The following is a 21,100-nucleotide window of genomic DNA, read 5'->3' as shown; positions in this document are numbered from 1 at the left end:
TTGGAGATACCTCACTTACTAGTGACGCGGAACGGGGTCACGATTCGGAAGCACGCGCCGACTGCTGCCGCCCCCCGGAGTCCAAAATGTGCCCTCTGTGTGCGTCCAGACACACCGCCCTCCGCTACCTTACTGTAATTTTTCCTATCTCGAGGGAGGAATGGATAAGCTACCGTAGGCGCGTTATCAACTAAATGCACCGGCGGGCTCAGGGCAACTAGAGCTTCGTGATCGATAAGAAGGAACAATGCCGATCTGTACCGACGACACGCATTCCTCTCTATCGTAACGGGCGCCCATTTAAAGCTTTCGGTTCATATAGTCCCGTGTACAGTGCCTGTGAGTTACTCGCCACAGCGGTATCGCAGTTGTCGGCAAGGTACGCCCCATTCACAGACTGCCCAACATGACCGCCTGGAGGTCCGCAACGCTCGCAGTCGCTGCCTTGGTGCTGCTTGCCGGAGTTCAAACAGGTACGGTAGTGTCTTCTTTCGGAAACAACCTTTTTATTTCCGCCGGAATTATGGATGGGATAGTATTGGAAAGGTAGAAAGAAAAAACAATTAAAAAGTGCTTGCCAGTCCTTCTGGAAGCTGTCTGCGCAGTTGCGAGAGTTCAAAGAAGCTTAGAGGTGTAGAGCTGTACTTATATAACTTAACTGAATCGCTCGTCCGACAAGAGGAAATCTGGTTTTGACGGATTTTGCAATGCCCTTAGTAATAGTCACCACAGAATCTCAGTCAGTGAAGCTTTGTGCTTTTAGGGTAATGGTTGTATGGAGGAGCTTCTCTTGAGGCCAAACGCCGATGCCCGGCGAAAACTCTGAAGACCGCAAGAGCGCGAAGGTCCTGACTAAGAACTCTTTATAAAAGAGGCAAGCAGAATTAAATTATCAGCTGATCTCTAAAACCTAAGCAATCTGAAGCCGCTATGTGCGCGTTGTACGATTGGCGGAAAGTTGTTCATGGGCTGTCGCCCCTCCTTAGGCGTAGAGGCAACGGGGAGTGTTACACCACACTACTCTACTCCTCACCTCGCTCGGTTCGGTACAAAGGAAAGATAGCAGTAGTGATCGAAAACAATGCGGAGCCCTCCAATACGGTGCGTCTCGCAACCCCGCGGGTTGGTTTGTCCCGTAGAAATTCGTTAGTCAATTCGAGGTCCATATATCTGCATGGTTCACTTCGGACACGTGACCAAAGAATGCACCACCTCGACAACGCCCTTCCTCTTGCGGACTTATATAACACTCTTATCATTCAGCAACTGCACTTGCAAGTTTCAATTTTTTGCACACATCAGTAACCCCGACCACCGTTTAGCACGCACGTATAGGACTCGTATATGATCTTAGCGTAATCAGCGTAGATCGCGCTATGTTCGGAACTACACCCTGAAAGGCGGAATCGAGAAGTGTCGTGGCTCACGACTGCCGAAGACCAAAAGGCTCGCGTCTCAAAAGTCGCGAAAGTGGCTGCACTTATCATTGTGAAATGAAACCATGGACAAATTCCGCGACATGAAACGCCCCTTTTCTCCCTACTTTGTGGCTTCTGCAGCGATAATCGTCCAAAGTACCTGATCATAGAGAGGGCTGCCCCTTTGTTTGATAGATACTGATCAGAAGAACGGCAGTGCCAAGATATGGAGGCTCGCCAGAGCCAAATGGTCGTCGTTTTCCACTCCACGTAATGAGAAGAGATGTCCAGGGAGTTATCAAGCACAGCTTAGTGCTGTAAAAAAGCAGCCCGTATTATCACTTCACGCGTTCGGAAAAGCTGCCTAGGATAAGGGTTCCACGAAGGAAAAAAAGATACGCAGTGGCCTGAGCTGCTCCGCTGACTATGCAATTAGTGAAGAAGAAAACGCGGAGACATGAATTAGCAATTAAGAGCAGTTTTTGTAAAATGACCAAGCATAGCGACTGATGCACCAAATCGCCGAGGATTAAGAACTTTAAAAATAATTAAAATGTTTATGATGAAGGAAAGGAAAAACTAAACTCTAAAAATAGCACGCCAGTTGGTTAAATAACAGTAAAACGCCGAGTGGCGGAGCGAAAAGGAAGGCGCAGAATTGAATATATTGCTCTTATGCCGACAATAGAACGAGGATTGTAGAGCTGCATCCACTCCCCGTCACCCAGTGTATTTGCGGTAAATTCCGCACTCGCGACTCTAAATGAACTTCGTTGACACCTGGTGCAAAATTTTTGTACCCCGGGCCAATCGATGAACAGTATATATAAGAGCTTTATTGGGTCCCAAGGAGATAGTGGGAAGTCCGAAGAGTGCGCACCCCGAACCCACCTAGAAAGCATAGTATTTACCCTTAGTGAGCATATAGCGGCTAGCCAATAGCTTGAAGCACAGTGTCTCAAAATCTTTCAGACTTCCAATTATTTCTGGCTGGCTCCACACTCATGTCGCCTACGGACGAAAACCTGCAGTTTATCATTTACAGTGCCCTTACTGGGTCATTGGAGACTGAACTATGATTCCAGATATTTTAGTGCGTAAGCAATAATCCGATGGGTACGAACCCCGAGCAAAATCGTCCGTTGTCTGTTCGCCTAGAGCGAGCGCGCCGTCCCACGGCACTTCCCGCTAATCGTAGTCTTCTACGTAAGAAAAATACGTGCTTTCGCATTGATTCGAAAGCAGTAAACATTCTCTATATTTTTTTTTTTCATCTCTAGACCAGAAATACTTCCAAAGCAGAACACAAAACCAAACGAAATCAAAAGTGGTGATAAGCTGGACACGTGATCATGTGAATGAGCACCTGCAGTCGTGCCGTGCGCACCAATCAGCAGTGAAATAGTTCATAACCCAGCGCATCGCATAAATGTGAAAAGTTTACCGGATCTACCGGTTCACAAGATGCCTAATACATCTGTCAAACCAAGTTCTTAACGTACGTGTGGAGTTACATTATGTTTCCACTGCACATTAGCGACAGCGTTACATGGACACTAGGCTGCAGACAAGATAGCCGAAGTGAACAACGCTGATAGAAACAGGACAAGTACATCGATCATATGCGGTGCCAAGATACGGGGAAACTCCCGCTCAGTAGTGCAGTAATCTGTACACTTCAGGCGGTCCCATTGTCGACTGGCAAGTACGAATGACTATTTATCTCCATATTTTCTCTCTAGGCAAGAAAGTGCCGGTCGCACACCTACCTAGATAAACACTTCATTGACCCCTTCTTTTAGCGCAAGGGAGTACTCCCGCTAGAGACAGAATGACAACGCGCGGTGAACCGATTCGAGAAGACGCCGATAACGAGAACACCACTCCGTCCTATTTCAATCAGTCTTAACGATAATACAACAGAAAGTCATCGCCAGCAATTATTTCCCTCCAGTTTAAAGCGATCGTATTCAGGTTTTTACCTTGGGATAACCTCTCGATTTCTCCGTAACAATATTCCCTGATTGGTTGAGAGGTAGCCACGTCACCGGTACCAAGAAATTTAAAAATCTGAGGACTAGAATGTTCGAATACCTTCCTTTGGATTATTATAAGGGCATGCTGTCGGGGTAGTTGGTGTTGCACAATGTACAGAAATTAGCGCCGAAATAGAGCCAAAGAAGAACGGAAGAAGGGGAGATAATCGTCGTATGTGTCTCCATCCTTTTCCTTTGTCTCTACTTTTGGGCTAATTAATTTCTTTACATTATCATATGACAGTTATATTAACCCGACCTACTCTTCTACATTAATCCACCCAATAATCAACATTAATACCACCACTAATCTAAACTAATCCACATGAACCCACCTACTATTCGGTCATAATCCATTTTTTGGGCTGGACTTGCCTCGAAAATTCGGGAAATCCTTTGGAATACTTGGGGGTGATTCACCTTCCAATTGCTATCTCATTTTGTTTTTTAGAACCCCGTTAAGAATGCCCCAAGCTTTTTTCCGTTGCAGCGGTCGTCGGTGGCTTCTGCTCATTTTTTTTATTCGCCACGTTTTAAACCATGCCGGCATGGATTTAATTTTTGAATAGCTCTTTTCCACTTTGATAAAATATACTTTGAACCCCTTTCTTTTTAGTCCTACACTCATGTTTTCTTTAGGTTCGCTTGCTTGCTTTGCCAGCAGATTCGCGTGGTGTATTCAAGCTTGAGTGTACTTTTCGCGTTATTCGCATCTCTGTGTGACCGCTGTCATCTCCACTAATGTAGCCTCAGAGCACTTGAGTTTGTAGAGTGTGTTTAGGTCAATGAGTAAAAAGGCTTCGTGACCATGCTACCAAACGGTCCACCTCACCACCGAAACCGAAACCGAGAAGCCGAAACTGCATGATGACTGGTATGCGTGTTCGATTTTGTGAGGTCGCTTCGTTAACAGTATCGCCTATCGCTAGCTTCACAGTCGAGCATGATTTCTTTTTTTATCAATCATTGCCTAAAGGCTATTGCTTCCTCCCGTTACTGAAAGCCCAAGGACTCTTTCGGAGCCCAGGGTGTTCCACTAGGTTAGGTACTAGAACGCTCGGGCATTACGTCCCTACATACTTAAGTAATCCCCCCCCCCCCACACACACACTGCGTTTCCTACCAAGACAAAACAAAACTACAAGTTAAAGAGATTGTAAAGGCGTGTCTGTTCTCAAGCGTAATCTTTGATATTTTCTTTGGTTACCAAAAGAGCTTGTTTTCGTGAAAAGCGATCCTCTTTGTACAACCGGCAACTTGTCTCAAATGCTTTACTGACCATTTCTTCAACGCAGATTGCCTTGTTTCTGTGTGTTATTTTATTTTGGTAAGCTCAGCGAGAATTTTTCTTATCGGAACATGTATAAATTTTAACGCTGCTTAAGTCACTGATGGCTTCGATGGGCCTGAATATATTCAGCATTCTCTTTAGTGGTAATAAAAGTATTAGTTATAATATTATTGCCGTTTCTACTTGCAGCGTCGTGCAACTCGCAATGCAATGTCACAAAGGCCACCACGTGCTACTGGGCTGAGGCACGTGTCCATGGTGTCGAGGTCCTGAAGCCGACAAAGAGCGTGGACTTCCTCGTAAACATCTGTTCCTCGTAAGCTGAAAAAAAAATAAAACTTAAACTAGAGACGACAAATGAGGGTCTTTTTTATGTTGGGTATCCTTGCTATGCTTAATGCAGCCTCTTCCTCAGGCTTCTGTCATGCTTTCATTCTAATCCAGAAATACAATGTGAGCCCTAGAATAACAAAATGGGATAACAGCACATTCTGCAAGCGTACCGTTTATCCCAGTGACACAGCTTCGTTCTTCTTCGTTCTGCAGCAACTTTAATGATAATAAAACGTTATTTAGTGCAAGCCAGCCTGTACATAGATTAAGCCACATGGCCTCACCAATTGCTTAATGCAACACTGGTGCTCACGAATGGCACTGAAATTTGCCCCCATTGGAGTGAGGCCTTCTGACGGAGCTATGAAAAGAACCTGGTATTATGTGGCGGAAACTGAACTCTTTAAACACTGAGGAGGACTGAAAACCTCGACATCTTATCGTTAAGGTTAATGTAAGCGTTCAACAATGAACTGCAATGCTTTTTTTTAACTATTCTTTCGAGCACATCTGTTTAGTGAGCCAGGTTAATCGCTTGTTATTGATTAGTGATTGCTTGTGAATATTGCGCGCATATGTGAGCGCGCATTAGAGCGCCGTTATACAGAGACATCTGGAGCCGCCGCGGTAGCTCGGTGGTTATGGCGTTCGGCTGCTGTCCCGAAAGACGCAAGTTCAATCCCGGCCGCGCCTGTCGAATTACGATAGAGGCGAAGTTCTAGAGGCCCGTGTGCTGTGCGATGTAAGTGCACTGTAAGGAATCCAATGTGGTCGAGATTTCCGCAGCCCTTCACTACCGGATTTTTCATAGGCTGAGTCGCTCTTGGATGTTAAACCACCATAAACATAGAGAGATAGAGAGAGAGAGGCAGGGATGTTAACCAGAAAGGATTCCGGTTGGCTACCCTGCACAGGGGAAGGGAATGAGGGGAACTAAAGAGGAAAGAGAGAAGGAACGGGAAATAATCACAGTCTGTCAGTCAAGGCAGTCGCTCTCAAAAAGCGAAAGAGTGCCTTGTAAGCCTTGATCGCAGTTGACTGTTGTGGCCACGGACCGAGGATCTTGGCCTACCATAAACATAAAGATAAACGAAGCCATATTGCAAGGAAAGCTGGCCAAAATCAGGGCCAAATGCCGGCCAAAGTCAGGGAGAGCTTGGTTTGGTTTATTGGGGTTTAACGTCCCAAAGTGACTCAGGCTATGTGGGATGCCGTAGTGAAGGGCTCCGAAAATTTCGACCACCTGGGGTTCTTTAACGTGCACTGACATCGCACAGCACACGGGCCTCTAGAATTTCGCCCCCATCGAAATTCGGCCGCCGCGGCCGGGATCAAACCCGCGTCTTTAAAATCAGGGAGAGTGTAGGGGGGATCACGACATTGACATTGCACCAAGATATCGATGGCCTGTGCTATAACAGCGTAGCCGCCAGACGGAGAGAAAATAACAAAGCCTGCGCGCCGCTTTAGGTTCCAGAATGCGCTTCTGCAGAAAAAAGCAAAACGCTCAGGCAGGCTATGAGTATCGAGCGTTACCAATATCGAACGAATATTACGTCATCAGGTTAATTCGCTATATCCGGTACCAAATTTTCGTTATATCCGGATATTTACTTTTTATGCCAACTTACACAACGCAAGAAGACAAATAGTTTGACACCGCTACGACTGTCCTACGTCAATTAGTTTGGCCGTAATTGGCGTTTGAAGTTTCAAGAAGTGGCACTTTCGGGAACCAAAGGTAGGCGGTGCGAATCTCTATGATAGGCTAAGTTTTGATTCGACTAGCAATCTTTCGCTCCGTAACGCGTTGAACCGTTTAACTCTACCCCAAACATTCTACGCGAAATAGGTGGTCCACAATTTTTCTACCAATAGTACTTCCCCCCCCCCCCCCCTCCCCCCGCTGGTCCCACTTGAATGACCTAGTGTTTCCTACTAACGCGACCTCGAGTAATGCGAGTATTACAGCTTGCGTTCTAAAAGTACGCTAGCGGAACGCGGTTGTTCACGGATGAGAAAAACGCCCCAGTATGGTTAGGACCGGTTTAAATGTTAATTTGCTCCTCTCGCTCTTACCACAGGAAAGAGGAAATGCCCGAGCGTTCCAAGTGCTGTGACTACTACGACGAGTGCAGCGAAGAAGAGATAGCTTGGTTCAATGGCCAGGAGAAAGGCTACAAAGAGCTCCAGCAGAGAGTAACGGACGCCGTCATGTGCAAACGTAAGTTCATCAAGAATTACATATTTACACCTACAGAGAAGTCGCTCTCAGTGAAAAGATTATTTACTTTGAGTCTGTGTGTGAGCTCGTTCGTCTGAGCGACAAAGCGATCATCAGTGGCTTCTCTAGTGAGGAATGCTTATTAGAGAACAGAAAAACAGTTGAGGACATGAGGTGGCAAGCGGGTGCTCTAGAATTGTGAAAGTTCAAATGAAGTACTTTGTCTTGAGTTATTTTCTTAGCCCGACTTCAGATGGAAACGCACTGTCCTAAGTTTGTTCTCTCGGAAGCACGCATGAAGAAGGCATTGCTTGGCTTAGTGTAGTAATTGCATCGAAAGTCAGTCATGGAAGCTGGTCCGCCTTCAAGGTTTTCGAAAATAATGTTCGTTAAGCCACTATTAGTTAGGAAAAGAAGAGAAGAATAAGTAAAATGACGAACTTTTACGCACAGTTTTGACGGACAGTCTGCAGAAACGAGAATATTTCTCTCAACTGCAATGCCTGCAAACGTTGTCGTATTTCGGGATATTAATATCGACCTTCTCATTCATCTGTGTACTGACCATTGCTGTTACGCCTCCCGCTAATGCACCGTGAGCTGAGCAATATGCGGTAGGCAGTGTTCATAAGGCTCCCCTGCGAAACCAAAGCTACTGGAATGCAAGCATAGGGCGAAGTATAGGAGGTATTCACGTCCCGTCATTGGCGCCACTCTCAAGTATAGACTGTCTACTACGGCACTGCTCTTACAATGGAAACCGCCTGGGCAGGCTTCTTACGTCTATAAGCAAATGTGTTTAGCCGCCCCTTCACACCTTGATAAAGCCGCAGTAGGAGGAGGCTTTCGTATAGGGTTCCGTGCTAACATGCACGTGCGAATTCGCCTTCTCGGCGAACGGACATGCTATTTATCGCACGCAGAATGAGAGAGGTTCATATGCAGCTTCATACAGTACCGGAACTATTTTAACTCAGCTGCTTTTATAATGTTTGCGTGGGTGTGGAAACATCCTCGCGCAATACATAGCGCATGTCATTCATTTCCAGGCCCGCAATAGCTGTGTTCAAAAGTAGTTATTTGCACCTGGATTTGATCATCGCTACCTGGCGCCGATGTACTCCCCACATTGCTTTCGTTGTAAGATGTCGGCATGCTACGCCTCGCGATATCAGAAAAGCGAAGCGATGAGACTAGAATTGCCAGGTTCAACAGGCCATTTAAACTTATTCGTTTTGATACTCCGTCTTGGGCCACCTAGTAATATACTAAGGGAATGCCAGCTGCGGAGCATCGGTCATGAAATGTGTGACGAGACAGTTTTTTTTTTTTACTTCTTGAGGCACCGATTGGCGTCTTCATTGCGGGTGACAAATTGTTTATTTCCTTTCCTTGAACAGTGGTGAAAGAAATCATTGTCTGCATAAACACGACGGCATTGGACAAGTGCGAAGTGCAATTCGATGACGATTACTCTCACGAGAACGCCCTCGCAAACGACAAGTAAGTAAAGTCGCCATTAGTAGTATTCCAGATTATTTCAGCAGAATTTCATGATTTTCGAAACAGATCGATCGGTATCGATCTATCTATGTGTCTTTGTTTCTTCCCCTCTCGGTATGTCCATCCACCCCCCCGTTTGGACGTCATCAGAGCTAGTTTTTAGTTTCTGTCTAGCAGCAGATGAGCCCGCCGGTCGAGCGTTCGCTTCGTGTGGGAAATGCTGCGCTCGAATCCTGCTTTTGCCGGAGAAACAACCCAATTTTGAACCTTAAGGGTGTAAGAACCAAATCCCGTTGGACGGCAGCCCCACGTCGCAAATAATTTCAGTTTATTAAAACAACAGATTAATTTTGATCATAAGGACACGTCGTCACTCAAGTCATTATGACATGTAAGAATCTAAAGTAAACCAATTTCGCTGAAGATCTGAAGAGAAAATTGGAGTGAGATGGGAAACGAACCCAGAACGCTTGGGTCGCGAGTCGGACTCGCTAGCCTTAGGCCATCGATGATTGTTAGATGGAATCTGTTAAAGGGGCGCCTTTCAAGCGTTACGGTGAGTAAAAACTTTTGCTAAAAATAAAATAAAAATAATAACATACGGAAATACTAAACAAAAATAAAAGAAAAAATAATGTAAAGAACAGTGTCCACGTCTGCGAAATGATATGCAAAGAAGACCCCAGGCAATTTATTGGACGCCGTAAGGCTCCAGCGTCAGGCCCATATATGCTGAGTTGTCCATTACTGGCGAGCGAACGAAACAGCGACGTTCGGACGGCTTGCAACATATCAGAGCGACTTCAATCTTCATGAATTTCGCGCTTCCTACTTACACATGATAAAGAAAGGGTAGTAGTTTCTTCTGAGACACAGCGCCGTCGTGCGGAGCAAGCTAAAACAACATCGCTTGCTTAAAATTCTTAAGATTCAACAAGATAGGTAGTCGGATTCAATATGTGATGCGAAATGCGCTCATTCCTGCGCCTTTTGTCGCATCACTCCACCGATCCCCTTCCTCCGCGCCTTTCGCGTCACCGCTTTCGCGATTTCGACCTTTATGCATACTTAAAGACGCTAGCTACTGCCATAAGTCACCCCTGAAGAAGGAGTCGAGGCGGCCCGAAAACGTTGGGTTTCAAGTTAGTTATATTGATTTTAACTAACTAACTAACTTGAAACCCAACGTTTTCGGGCTTCAAGGCGAAAGCCTTAAATGCCTCATACTGTCGTTAGCAGACGCGTCGGCAGCCGTGTCAACAGACGCGTCGGCAGGAGTGTCGACAGACGCGTCGGCAGCCGTGTCGACAGACGCGTCGGCAGAAGTGTCGACAGACGCGTCGGCAGCCGTGTCGACAGATGCGTCGGCAGGAGTGTCGACAGACGCGTCGGCAGCCGTGTCGACAGACGCGTCGGCAGATTCGTCCGCCTTTCGGCGTCACTGCTTAAAAGGCTCAAGGTTCCAGCATGAATAAAGACTCTAGTGAATGCATGTGCTTCATAAATAAAATAAAAGGAGTAGAGTCAAAAAAAGGAAAATAAAAATAAGAAAATAAACAAAAATAAAAACAAAATGAAAATAAGATGTGGAAATAAAAGTAAAAACAATGAAATTAAGAAAATGAGCAAAAAATAAATAAGAAACAAAATACGAAAAATAAAAAGTAAATAAAAACAAACAGTGGCCAGGAAACGCTTTCGCCTTGCAGCACTTTAGAGAGCCAAAGTGCCCCCTGAATTTTTTAAACAATGCTTTGGTTTGGATGTCTCAATGTTCATTATACAGGCGTCCCGTTGTAGCTAGAGGTGGAACCGAGGGTTCAGGCAGGAAGGTAAGTAGGTAAAAACTTAATTAGTGAACAAAGTAAGGGAAGGGTTCAGGGGAGGTTTGGTTGGCTCGGTCCTTAATCCCGGGTGGCGGCCATCAGTCCATGACTTCTGGCGACCTTCTCCGTTCATTCCACCAGCTTCTTCTTTGAGGCCGGCTCTGAGCTAGAGACCGCAATCTCCCAGCCTTCTAATGTCTGTGAGGTTCCAGCGAGATGGTGCTTAGAGTTTCCGACAAATAAACAGCATGTGCTCGAAGTTTGCTCTCGGAGCCTCACAAAGAAAGCACTCGGGTTTGTATTGACCCGCGCGTATTAGTACTAGATAGGCCGGTGAAGGAAACGTCCTGGACTGGAGTTTCCTCCGTATATTCTGTTGTTCCTTCGGGATGGTGTGGTGTGGCGGCGATTATCTGAGCCTTTCTTCTCTATAGCGTAACGTGATTTCATTTTGGGTGATTAGTCTGTCCCTCGTACAATCCCTCTTGATTTTTTGGCCTGCTCGGTTGACGTACAGAGGGCAAAACGCATGCCTAGAACAACCAAACTCTGCGTTACGGAGCTCCCAAAGCCGCTGCGACCAAGAAAGCCAAAAATTACGGTGAAATTCTATGAGTTTAATAGCACATGTTTACATCCAGACCATTTTAAACCAAATATTATGGCTAGTTATCGCGTGTTACGCCCGAAACACGCTCAGAACGTGTTCTATACATGCGTTTTGCCCTCTGTACGGTCGAGAGTGGGCCTCCTCGTTTCCGGGGTTGCCTGCGTGCGCTGGCAACCAAACTGGTTGAATTAGTCTGGAGTCGTGCAGCCTTGATTGCAGAATATTGTAGGTGGCAGAATGGATCTGCCCCTTGCAAAATTCATGATTGCGGTTTTGGAGTTGCCCGTTATGGCCACGGCAGTGGAAGATGCTATGCCTACTGCTATGAATACGCCGGTTCTCGTCCAAGGGTTAAGAAAATGTGAACTAGACTGTATCTTGGTATCTTGGTGGGTGGATGCCAATGAGTAATTACTCCCTTATTAGAGACTGTATCTTGAATTCACTAAACGCTCCTGTCCTTATACCTCCCCTGGCTTAGCTAGGATAAGAAAAAGTTTTTTTTTTATTGCAAGTGGGTCACCTTTATTTTTTTTTCCCCCTCGTGAAAAATTGGCTTTTCAGGAAACAAAATGGTGCCGTATCTGTCTCACATTTTGCTGGACACCTGAAGCATGCTGTAAGGGAACAGATAAAGGAGGGATTCAAAAAAGAAAGGAAGAAAAAGGTGCCGTAGTCGAGGGCTCCGTAATAATTTCGACCACCTGGGGATCTTTAACGTGCAATGACATCGCACAGCACACGGGCGCCTTTTGTGTTTTGACTGCATCGAAACGCGGCCGCCACGGTCGGGTTCCAACCCGGGAACCCCGGCTCAGTAGCCGAGCGCCCGCACCACTGAGCCACTGTGGCAGGTTTCGTATTATGGAATGAAAACACTTCAGCGTTTGAATGGTCCAATTAAAGGTACTTTTTGGTGAAGAAATTCATAGCCCATCTCGTGCATTGCCCGAAATGTATTTTCGGAAAGGCGTACCCCTTTCTAGGACAGCCCATAGATGCTGATGCTGCTGTATCCGCACCCTGGTGCTGGTCAGACGTTTTGGCTGCAGAAGCTGCACCTGCTTTCATCCGCTTGTCTTATTTGAACTTGGCGGCACGCGGTATCTCGGGATGAATTCGTGGATCGAATAACCTCCGACATTAACCGCCTGTTTAGCTGCCGCCGCAATGGCTCAGTGGTCATGGCGCTCGGCTGCTGACCCGAAAGACGCGGGTTCGACCCCGGCCGCGGCAGTGGAACTTCGATGGAGGCACAATTCTGGAAGCTCGTGTAATGTGCAATGTCAGGTCACGTTAAAGAACCCCAGGTAGTCGAAATTTCCGGAGACCTTCACTACGGCGTCCCTCATAAACTGAGTCACTTTGGGACGTTAAACCTCCCATAACCGTAAAAGCTTTCCTATCTGGACACCACGCTCGACTTCTCTCATCGCTTTTAATGACGAGAGTCGCTGCGTTACAGTTTTATTATTATTTTTTTACGGCTAGATAGCCAGCTCAGTGTCTCGCTACTTTCGCTGTTTGGCGAGTGCCTGACGACATCGCTCGCTTGCTCTTCAGCACACTCAGTTCAGGAAACATTCGAGGCGTATAACGAAGCAATGAACGTTTGCGAAGGTGAAAATTTACACCGCAGAGCAATAGGCTGCCTATGAGAAGATATAGAGTGAAAAGATGGAGAGATAGCCGAGTGGTCTAACGCATCAGGAAGCAAAGGTAATTTATTCCCCCCCCCCCCCCTTCCTTCCCGGTTCGGGCTCTGCTCACGGCAGTGTAAAGGTGGTCATTATTTTGCGCTTGATGTCATTGGGATGGAAACTTGTGCAATGTTTTTGATAAGCACTGTTTCATGTTCGTCGCTGTTTCCGACGAATGTTCGCCATAGTTTACCGTGGAATGGGAAATAAAGTGTTTTATAATCAAAAAGAAGCGCAGTACCTTCAGTTCGCCAATTAACTGATGAGTGTAGTAAAATAGCCTTTGGCCAAACGTCCCTAGGGCTGTCGATGAGATTGTTAGATTTGGAAGCGTATTCGTGTGCCTCCTGCTTTGTGTGTAGCAAGCAGTCGCGCTTCTGTACGCAACTGTTTGCTGCACTTCGGTGTTTATTTAATAAAGGCAGTACAAAGACTGCGCAATTCCACCGGTGTGACTCTAGTCTTCTCATTGCAGATCTGCGCAGCATCTGAGCAAGTGCCTTGACAAAGCACTCAAGCCGTGCACACAAAGGAGTATGACTGCTTTCAAGGAGTACCTGAAGGACATTGCCGAAGGCACCGCCAAAGTGTACAAGTACAAGGAGCCCTTGACAACACCCGCTCCCACCCAGTCGACGACCACAGAGGCACAAACCACTACCATCACCTCTACCACAACTCAAGAATCCACAAGCGACCAAACCACAACTCAACAGTCCACGAGTGAGCAAACCACAACTCAAGAGTCCACGACTGAGGGAACCACAACTCAGGAGTCCTCAACGCAGAGTCCAACAACTCCGGCCCCACCCAGTGGCGCCCCCAGCGTCCACGCTGTCGGTGTATTCGGCTTTGTCGCACTCGCTTTGCTAGCGCGTGGGGCTTAAGGTATGAAGCGCACTTAGTGTGGACCGTGGCTTGACGTGCCATCGGCCCTCACGACAAACATCTTCCTCAGCGAAACTGCACCGTTTCAAGCTCGATGCCATTGTTCTTACAAAATAAAAATTACAAGTGGAAACGGTACTAACTGCTTTATGTCGTGTTATAGTGTCGCCCCGTCCTTATGCGAGTTTACCGGAATGCCTCCAAGTACGGACTCTGTATATAAAATCAGGTCATCACTGCGCTATCAAGTCCACCTTTCTTGGACGGCAGTGTAAATTCTGAGGCAACTGAGGAATATTGTAAAGTTCTCTTAAGCACATATTGATAGGAATAATCTAACCTTCCGATTTATAGTAATATCTTGTTTTTATACATTGTCCTCTGCTCACACAGAGTAGTTAAGACTGCCATTGAAATCCAAGGTTGTGTTTTTGACAAAAATAGGAGAAAAGTTAAGATCCCGGGGAGAAACTGGCAGACATAATGTTTGTTGCGGCCCATGTTACGATATGCAAAAAAGGGACATAAATAAATTTCCGTTGAAAACAATAAAAGCTTTTGTCCAGAATTTCTTAGCATGACAGGCGCTGCTTCTATTTCCCCATGGTTGCTGTTCTGCTATTTTAGAGCAGGTTGCAGCACGAATTAGAGCAGATAAAGCCAGTGTAGAGCACAGCTTCTTCTCTCTCCGTTCATAACAAAAAAAATTCAAAGGAGGCACTTAAGACAACTTAGGTGCGGTAATGCGAAAGCATTTGTACTTGCATTATGGCGCCATCTGCTGGGCCGGCGTAGTTCATTGTGAGGGCGGTTTTCCGTGGGTGCCGCATTATGGCACTACGAGACGCCAAGCCAGAAGTAAATTTATCGGAAACGTACTTTTGCACTCGGTAAATTGCGGCATCTGTAAGTTTTGCGCATAATTATTCAAGTGCGCTTCTAAGACAACCCTGCATTCACTAGACGCGCCTTTATTCAGCTGCAAAGATAGAACCGTCTTGGAAGGATCCTCGCAGCCGAAGGTCCGGGTTCGATTCCCGCTTAGACCCAAATTTCCTTTTCGTATTTTTCTTCATTGACAGTTCACGCCTTTTTTGAATTGTCGATCGGATTGTGGATTATGGTTTGGTTTGTTTAATTATGAGTTGGGTTAGGGATCAGCTTTTGGATGGCTATAAATTGGATTGCGGATTGTCTATGGATTGCTGAATGCGTGACACATCCTGTCCACGCCATTCATGAGCCATAAAAGGCTTTCGCTTTAAAAATGAACGAAGAAAAAGCACCCATAACCAATGGGCCGGACCACTTGAGTTTTGCACATGGCTTCTGGCGGTTGTTAACCAGTAAAGTTGTCTCGCGCTTATATGCCACTGTGAAGAGCTTCTACATTGTATAGCTCTTAACAGCAAGTGACGAAAGCGTGTGCCATTTGGCAACGGTGATACTTGGAGAGTGCCAAAGTTAGAAACAGTGATATCGTTCTTCTGTTGCCTATATTGCAGCGCTAGCTGTCTGGCCGTAGTTGTCCAGGTTCCCCAAAGTTGTCGCAGTCGACGCCGTCCAGTGCGCATGCTCTCTTCTCCTCCTTCCCTTTCCCTGGGAGGGAAATGGAGAGCAAGAGCGGAGAGGGGAAGAGAGAGGAGAGGAAGAGGGCTAAGGCGGAGGCTGGAGCGGAATAAGGGAAGGAAGTAGTGGAGAAAGGGGATGTGGCAGAGCGTTGAAAACGGTTGCGCACACACACGAGTGCTCTCCAGACGAAGCTTTCGCTCACTGCCGGTGGCGTGATTCGATTGCGACACGTATGATTAGCCGCTTGGCACATACGCCTTGTTGGGACTGGGAGTCCGAGCCAAGGAATGGTCGAGGCGACGGTGAGTTAAAGGACGTTTATGTACACTATGTACAAGGGCTTTTACTTGATACAAGGGCCAAGAGCACCACGGGCTAGCACAAAGGAGAAGGGTGGCCCCGGCGGCGAGCGTAGCTCCGGCGTGATGGCTCTTCTGCTGCCCGTCTGCCGCGCGGGTTCAGCGCGGCTCCGTTTTTAAAGCCACCGGTGTCGGTTGCGGCAGCCAGCAGTTCAAATCCTCCAATCAGGTCACGGCACTGGCCACCGTTCAAATTAGACCAATGGTCGAGAGGCGACGGCCGGCGAAGCGTCGTAGGAGTTCGCACCGACGGAGAGGAGGGGAGGAGGAAGGGTCTGTGCCCGGCGCCGGCGTGGCGGATGATTCACGCTGCAAGCCGCGGCATGTCCGAGAGAGTCTGGGCCTGGTTTGAGCGACGGCGGGCGCGCAGCGCTGGTTTAGACAGGCCAGCCAGCGAAATGTGGGCGCCAGCAGAACAGCCTGCATAGTAGCCGCCACAGCTGCAGTAAGACCAGCAGTGTCGACGTGGAACATCAGTCTCTACGCGAGAAAACCGAATGCTGGGAATGCGGAGAGTTGGACTCGGAATGATGCTTATGCGGAAGGCCAGAACCGCATGTGTGTGGCGAATCGTAAACAAGACGAACGCTCTCAGAACGCTGCTCGCAGATGCGTTGGGCAACAAGATCTTCATAAACGGCACACGTATTCCATCCTGCCGTAAAACACGCATTGTAACCTTTCCACAACCATCAACACAATCGTTGCACCATCAAGCGTGCCATCATTATTGCTTTGATCATTTACCGAACCTGGTAGCACTGATAAGTCGCCGTATCATGCGAAAAAGAGGTTCTAATTTGTTGCTCAAGGAACTCTCCGAATTGGCAAATCAGTTAAGGTAGGTGATCCACGAAAGTATGCGAATGAACTTAACCGGAACGTCAGGCTATGTGGGTCACTGACGACTCCGACATAATTACAAAAAGTAGGTTGCTTCCTAGCAAGTTGCTGACGTATTCTTCCTATATAAGGCTAGGCTTCTGATCGCGTCCTTTCTTATAAATAATTTTCTGTCATAAATTGGTCGAATTATTAGCTTCCTTTAATGAACACGACAAAAATTATTTAACATTTTCCTATGGGTTACTTTGTTTCAATGAGTGTTGGTTTCCTTGGTAAACAGGTAACTAGACGATCGCTCAAAAAAAATAAAGCTATGAAAATGACTCAAGACAGGGAAGCACAAGCGCGAAGGACGGCTGTTAGTTCGTTTTTCAGAATTTGAGTCCTTTGTTCACAGAATGTCTTGTGCGTGCCATTCTAAATACCGCAAAACGTTTTTTATCAGCAAAGTAAGGTTGGTATAATGACTGCTAAAAAGAGTTTAGTGCATTGTGATTTGAGAGGCATTGTTTTTTTATGGAAGTTTGTAGTGCCATAGTGATATTTTAGATGGTGAGCACAACAGTAGTCTCTGAAAGTGCTAGGAATACTTGATAAACGTTCGTTACAAAGCGGAAATTTAAAATGCATGCAAAGTTTGCTTGCAAGAAGCTTCCAGGTAAGTTTTCGCACAGTTGAACACGGAGATTTACTCGCTTTGAAGCTGTGCGGGGTCCCAAAGGGGAGCGGAAGGCTTTAATGTACGAATTAGAAAGAGTACAAGAAAGAGCACCTACGATTAAATTAGGCTGCAGTCAGATGCATGTGGTACCTGGCAATGTTAACCAGCATGCTCTACTTTTTTAAAGAAGCACCAAAAATCACGAAATATTGTCAGTCAATTTGTAATGCGATCCTTGGCCTGAATATTTGTGATTGCAGAGGTTAAATATTACTTTTACGCTACGTTAAATTAAGAAGTTGTCGAAATGAACTACGGGTTGACTGCCAGCAAATTACAAAAATTGCTTGAGGAATTCATTCATACTTCATGTTCACTCATCTGCATTGATACTGATTGCTGAACTTTGAGACAGAACTGCTTGCATCGTTAGAAATATCCAGCAAAGTGGCTCGCGAAACTTTATTTTGGCATTACAGACGAGCCCACTTACAAAGCCCGCAGTTACAACGAACGCTCGCTTATTACGAACGAGGGTGAAGCTACCATCAACACAGGTATGATAGCAATCGCACTACATCTCCGATACAAAGAGCAACCGTGGCCGCACCACTCGATTCTAGCGAACGAGACTCCATAATTGCACTTTTCCCCAGGTTCGAAAATCTCGTGCTTCCATGCAGATAGCAATGTACGCCTGTCAGCCCCGGTGGTCACATCTGAATCAGAACATGGCGGCCCGAGAAAGCAATAGCACAGGCGGTACTGAAATTGAAGGTAACGGCGGGCGAAAGGAGCGGTGTAGAGCATCAAGGTTAATCAGTGCTTGTCTGTATGCTGGTTGGGCGAAGCTTGTAAATTGGAAGACGCGGCGTAGTTAACACAAGCCGGGAACAAAGTTGAAATTACAACTGCAGAAAACAATCGGGGATCAACCAATGGCAGTGATTTGGGAAGTTTAAATACCACTCACGCGGAATGAATTGCTTGCCAGCGTTAAAGCGTGGCATGCATTGCTTGCGCAAGCAGTTCTCCATCTTATTTCCTGCTCCCGCTTGGAGAAGACTGTACAGGTTCCCACAGTAGTTTTCTTAAAACGAACGTTGCAAAAAAGCTTATTTACTGGGCGCGGTAAGCATGCAGCCACGAACTGAAGGGCCCAGTTTACACTAAACCGCTCGACCTGCTGAATGCACCCCTCAATGTCTGGCTGCTCCTCTATGCAGCGGGAAAATACAGGTTTATTTTTTTGTCACTTCGTTGTTCCGAAACTTTTTGCGGGCACCTGTGCGTACTGCGCGCAAGTGAGTGATGCGATTTCCCTTGCGCCATCTTTACAATTTCGCCAAGGATCGGTGACAACGAGGCGTCATCGCAGAGGTGTGAAGGGTGGTAACCTCACCAGGTGCAGCACTGAGAAGTGATGCAGGTGCATGGTAAGGGCGCGTGAATGGTGACGTGTCTCTGGCTGGCTGGCTGGTGACCGCTGGCTGTGGCGACGTCTCCTTGGGGACGACGACCGAGCATCAGTTACCGTCAACGCTTCAACCACGACCAGTTAATTAAATCCCGTCTCTAAGCAGCGTGTTGGCTGCAAACGGCTTGGCGAGGAGCACATGACCTAGCTGGAGAACTTGGAAAGCGTCTCGATACGTGTATCTTTGAAGAAACGGACGTGCATAGCGAATGTTTTAAAGAAATAAACCCAAATATTTTTTTTTCTGTATTAACGCCATCTCCTTAAGGCACTCGTGTCGCGGATCATCTCGCGTAGTCGGTGCCGTCGGCGTCATTGACAGTGAGCGATAGATCCACGAAAAATCCCCAGAGAAGGAATGGGCCACCTAGGTCACGTGACCTTACGGCATCATGACAACCTGTGCACCGTATTGTGAGAAAACAGCCCACCGTTGGAGCTGGCAGTGAAGTTAGTGATTGGTTGCTCGGGAAGAGCAACCTGAGTCGCACAAGGCCCATCGGCGGCAGCACCTGCAATTGCAGGGCAGAGGCTTATTAAGCATGAAATGCTTTTAGCCCCCGTTGTCGGCAGTGTGGTGACGTCACGCCGAGACCGAGAGCCATCATCCGGGCACTCAAATCCACTCATCCGGGCACTGAATTCCAGTCATCCGGGCTCTGAAACGAGAACATCCGGGCACCGTACGAGACTTAACGAGATATAACGAGACTCTCTAAGCCCTCCTACGCGACCGGCATGCAAGCGCCAGTTGATCTCCAAAGGAGTCACAAAAAGTAACTGCTGCCAGTGCCTTCTCAATGTTTATCAAGATATCATTCGCTGTGCGTTTGATAATGCACGGAATTATAATTTCCGATTTCTAATAACTCGTGCAAAAAGCACATAAATGCCACGATACACTTCGTTGTCATACGTGATCTCTTAAGGGCTTCGCGCATCGAAGCAAAGCCGCGCAGGCGCACAGGGGCCCGGGGGAGAAGCGCTGCGTTCAAAGGGCAAGGCATCGCGCCGAACGGCTGGTGGCGTTCCTCTCTTCCATTACGGTGCGGTTCGGGTGTCCACCGAGATGGCAGAGAATTACTGCTCCATTTCCTTTCCTCAAAAAAACCTTGCGTTCAAATGGCAAGGCATCGCGCTGAACGGGTGGTGGCGTTCCTCCCTTCCTGTACGGTGCGGTTCGGGTGTCCACCGAGATGACATTAGGCCCGTAAACATTTCATGCTTACTCTACTCTGGGTTACGGGAGAGGCAGACATTTTTTGTTTAACGGCGGCACCGCTACGCCAGAATCGGTACGATGGCTCCCAGGGATCTGTGAATGTGAAGTAGTGAATGACCAATTCAGCATATGAGGGAACTAAACCATTACGCTATAGCGTCGCACCTTTAAGGCGCAGCTTCACTTTCCCTCACCAATTTTTTCCAGCTGAAATATGGAAATTCCACTTACTACTAACTTCGAATAAAACGAAGGAAATCAGAAGCACCGTCAGGTTCGCTATGAGTGCGCTCGACTGCATGCGCAAAACATGTGAGTCGCTAGAAATGACGCACGCAGGTGAAAAGCTCAGAAACGTTTCGAGCTGCGAAACAGAGCGCGGAATGAAGAGCGGACCAGTCGGTAAACTGGTCGTAATAATTCAATACCGTTAGTTTTAACAAGGAAACGGTTCGCCGTTATTGTTTAGTGCCATGTGTGCAATAACACACAAGGATTTCACGGAACTAGGCTGTAAATATTATGTTTGTCATATTTATAGACTTTGCATAATTTAGTATTTTATGAAGTAGCGTCTGGGACTCCACCCAAAACAGGGATATGATTCTTTGCTCTCCAACTAAAACCTTCCTAGAGCCGCCGCGTTAGCTCAGTGGTTATGGTGCTCGGCTGCTGACCCGAAAGACGCGGGTTCGATGCCGGCCACGGGGATCGTATTTCTATTGAGGCGAAATGTTAGAGACGCGTGCCCTATGGATGTCAGCGGGCGTTGAGAGAACTACAGGTGGCCGAAGTTATCCGGAGACCTTCACTGCGGCGTCCCTCATAGCAGCAGTTATTTTGGGAGGTTAAGCCCCGTAAACCATATAAGTTATCACGATTCAGCTTGTAGTAATAGAAAGCAAGTTTGAATCGAAGCGCGTAAAAAATTTTATATCATAGAAATACACATAGCAAGACGGAGAACTTTAAATTCCTTGCGCGCATGTATTGTTCAGATGATATGGAAAACTTCGAACATACCGTATATAAGCGGCTAAGGGCCTCTGCCCTCAACTCCGGAGCCGATATTATGGACAAAATATATCGGCTGAAATCGACTGCTCAGCACAGGTGCTCCCGTTGCCCGAGTAG

The 21,100-nt window shown here is 46.9% G+C and overlaps 1 protein-coding gene across 1 annotated transcript; it reads left to right on the top strand.

Annotated features, from left to right (window-relative positions):
- Nucleotides 1–206: 206 nt before the first annotated feature.
- LOC149336114 (uncharacterized) lies at nt 207–13,967 on the top strand. Its single transcript, XM_089554659.1, has 5 exons — nt 207–473; nt 4,935–5,061; nt 7,163–7,302; nt 8,703–8,805; nt 13,417–13,967. Exons 1-5 carry the CDS (start codon nt 407–409, stop codon nt 13,826–13,828), a joined length of 849 nt encoding a protein of 282 aa, XP_089410785.1. The 5' UTR covers nt 207–406; the 3' UTR covers nt 13,829–13,967.
- The last annotated feature ends 7,133 nt before the right edge of the window (nt 13,968–21,100 follow it).

The sequence above is a fragment of the Amblyomma mixtum genome, chromosome 7, assembly GCF_055824585.1.
Source record: "Amblyomma mixtum isolate Tamu chromosome 7, ASM5582458v1, whole genome shotgun sequence".
In the NCBI taxonomy this organism is placed as follows: domain Eukaryota; kingdom Metazoa; phylum Arthropoda; class Arachnida; order Ixodida; family Ixodidae; genus Amblyomma; species Amblyomma mixtum.
The sequence above is the reverse complement of the archived record's forward strand: the minus strand, read 5'-3'. Positions and strand labels throughout refer to the sequence as shown.

Excerpts from the sequence above, each read along its gene's own strand:
- LOC149336114 (XM_089554659.1), top strand. The coding sequence starts at position 407 with ATGACCGCCTGGAGGTCCGCAACGCTCGCAGTCGCTGCCTTGGTGCTG. Across the intron at positions 474-4,934 it reads GCTTGCCGGAGTTCAAACAG|CGTCGTGCAACTCGCAATGC; the intron begins GTACGGTAGTGT and ends TTCTACTTGCAG. Across the intron at positions 8,806-13,416 it reads AACGCCCTCGCAAACGACAA|ATCTGCGCAGCATCTGAGCA; the intron begins GTAAGTAAAGTC and ends TTCTCATTGCAG.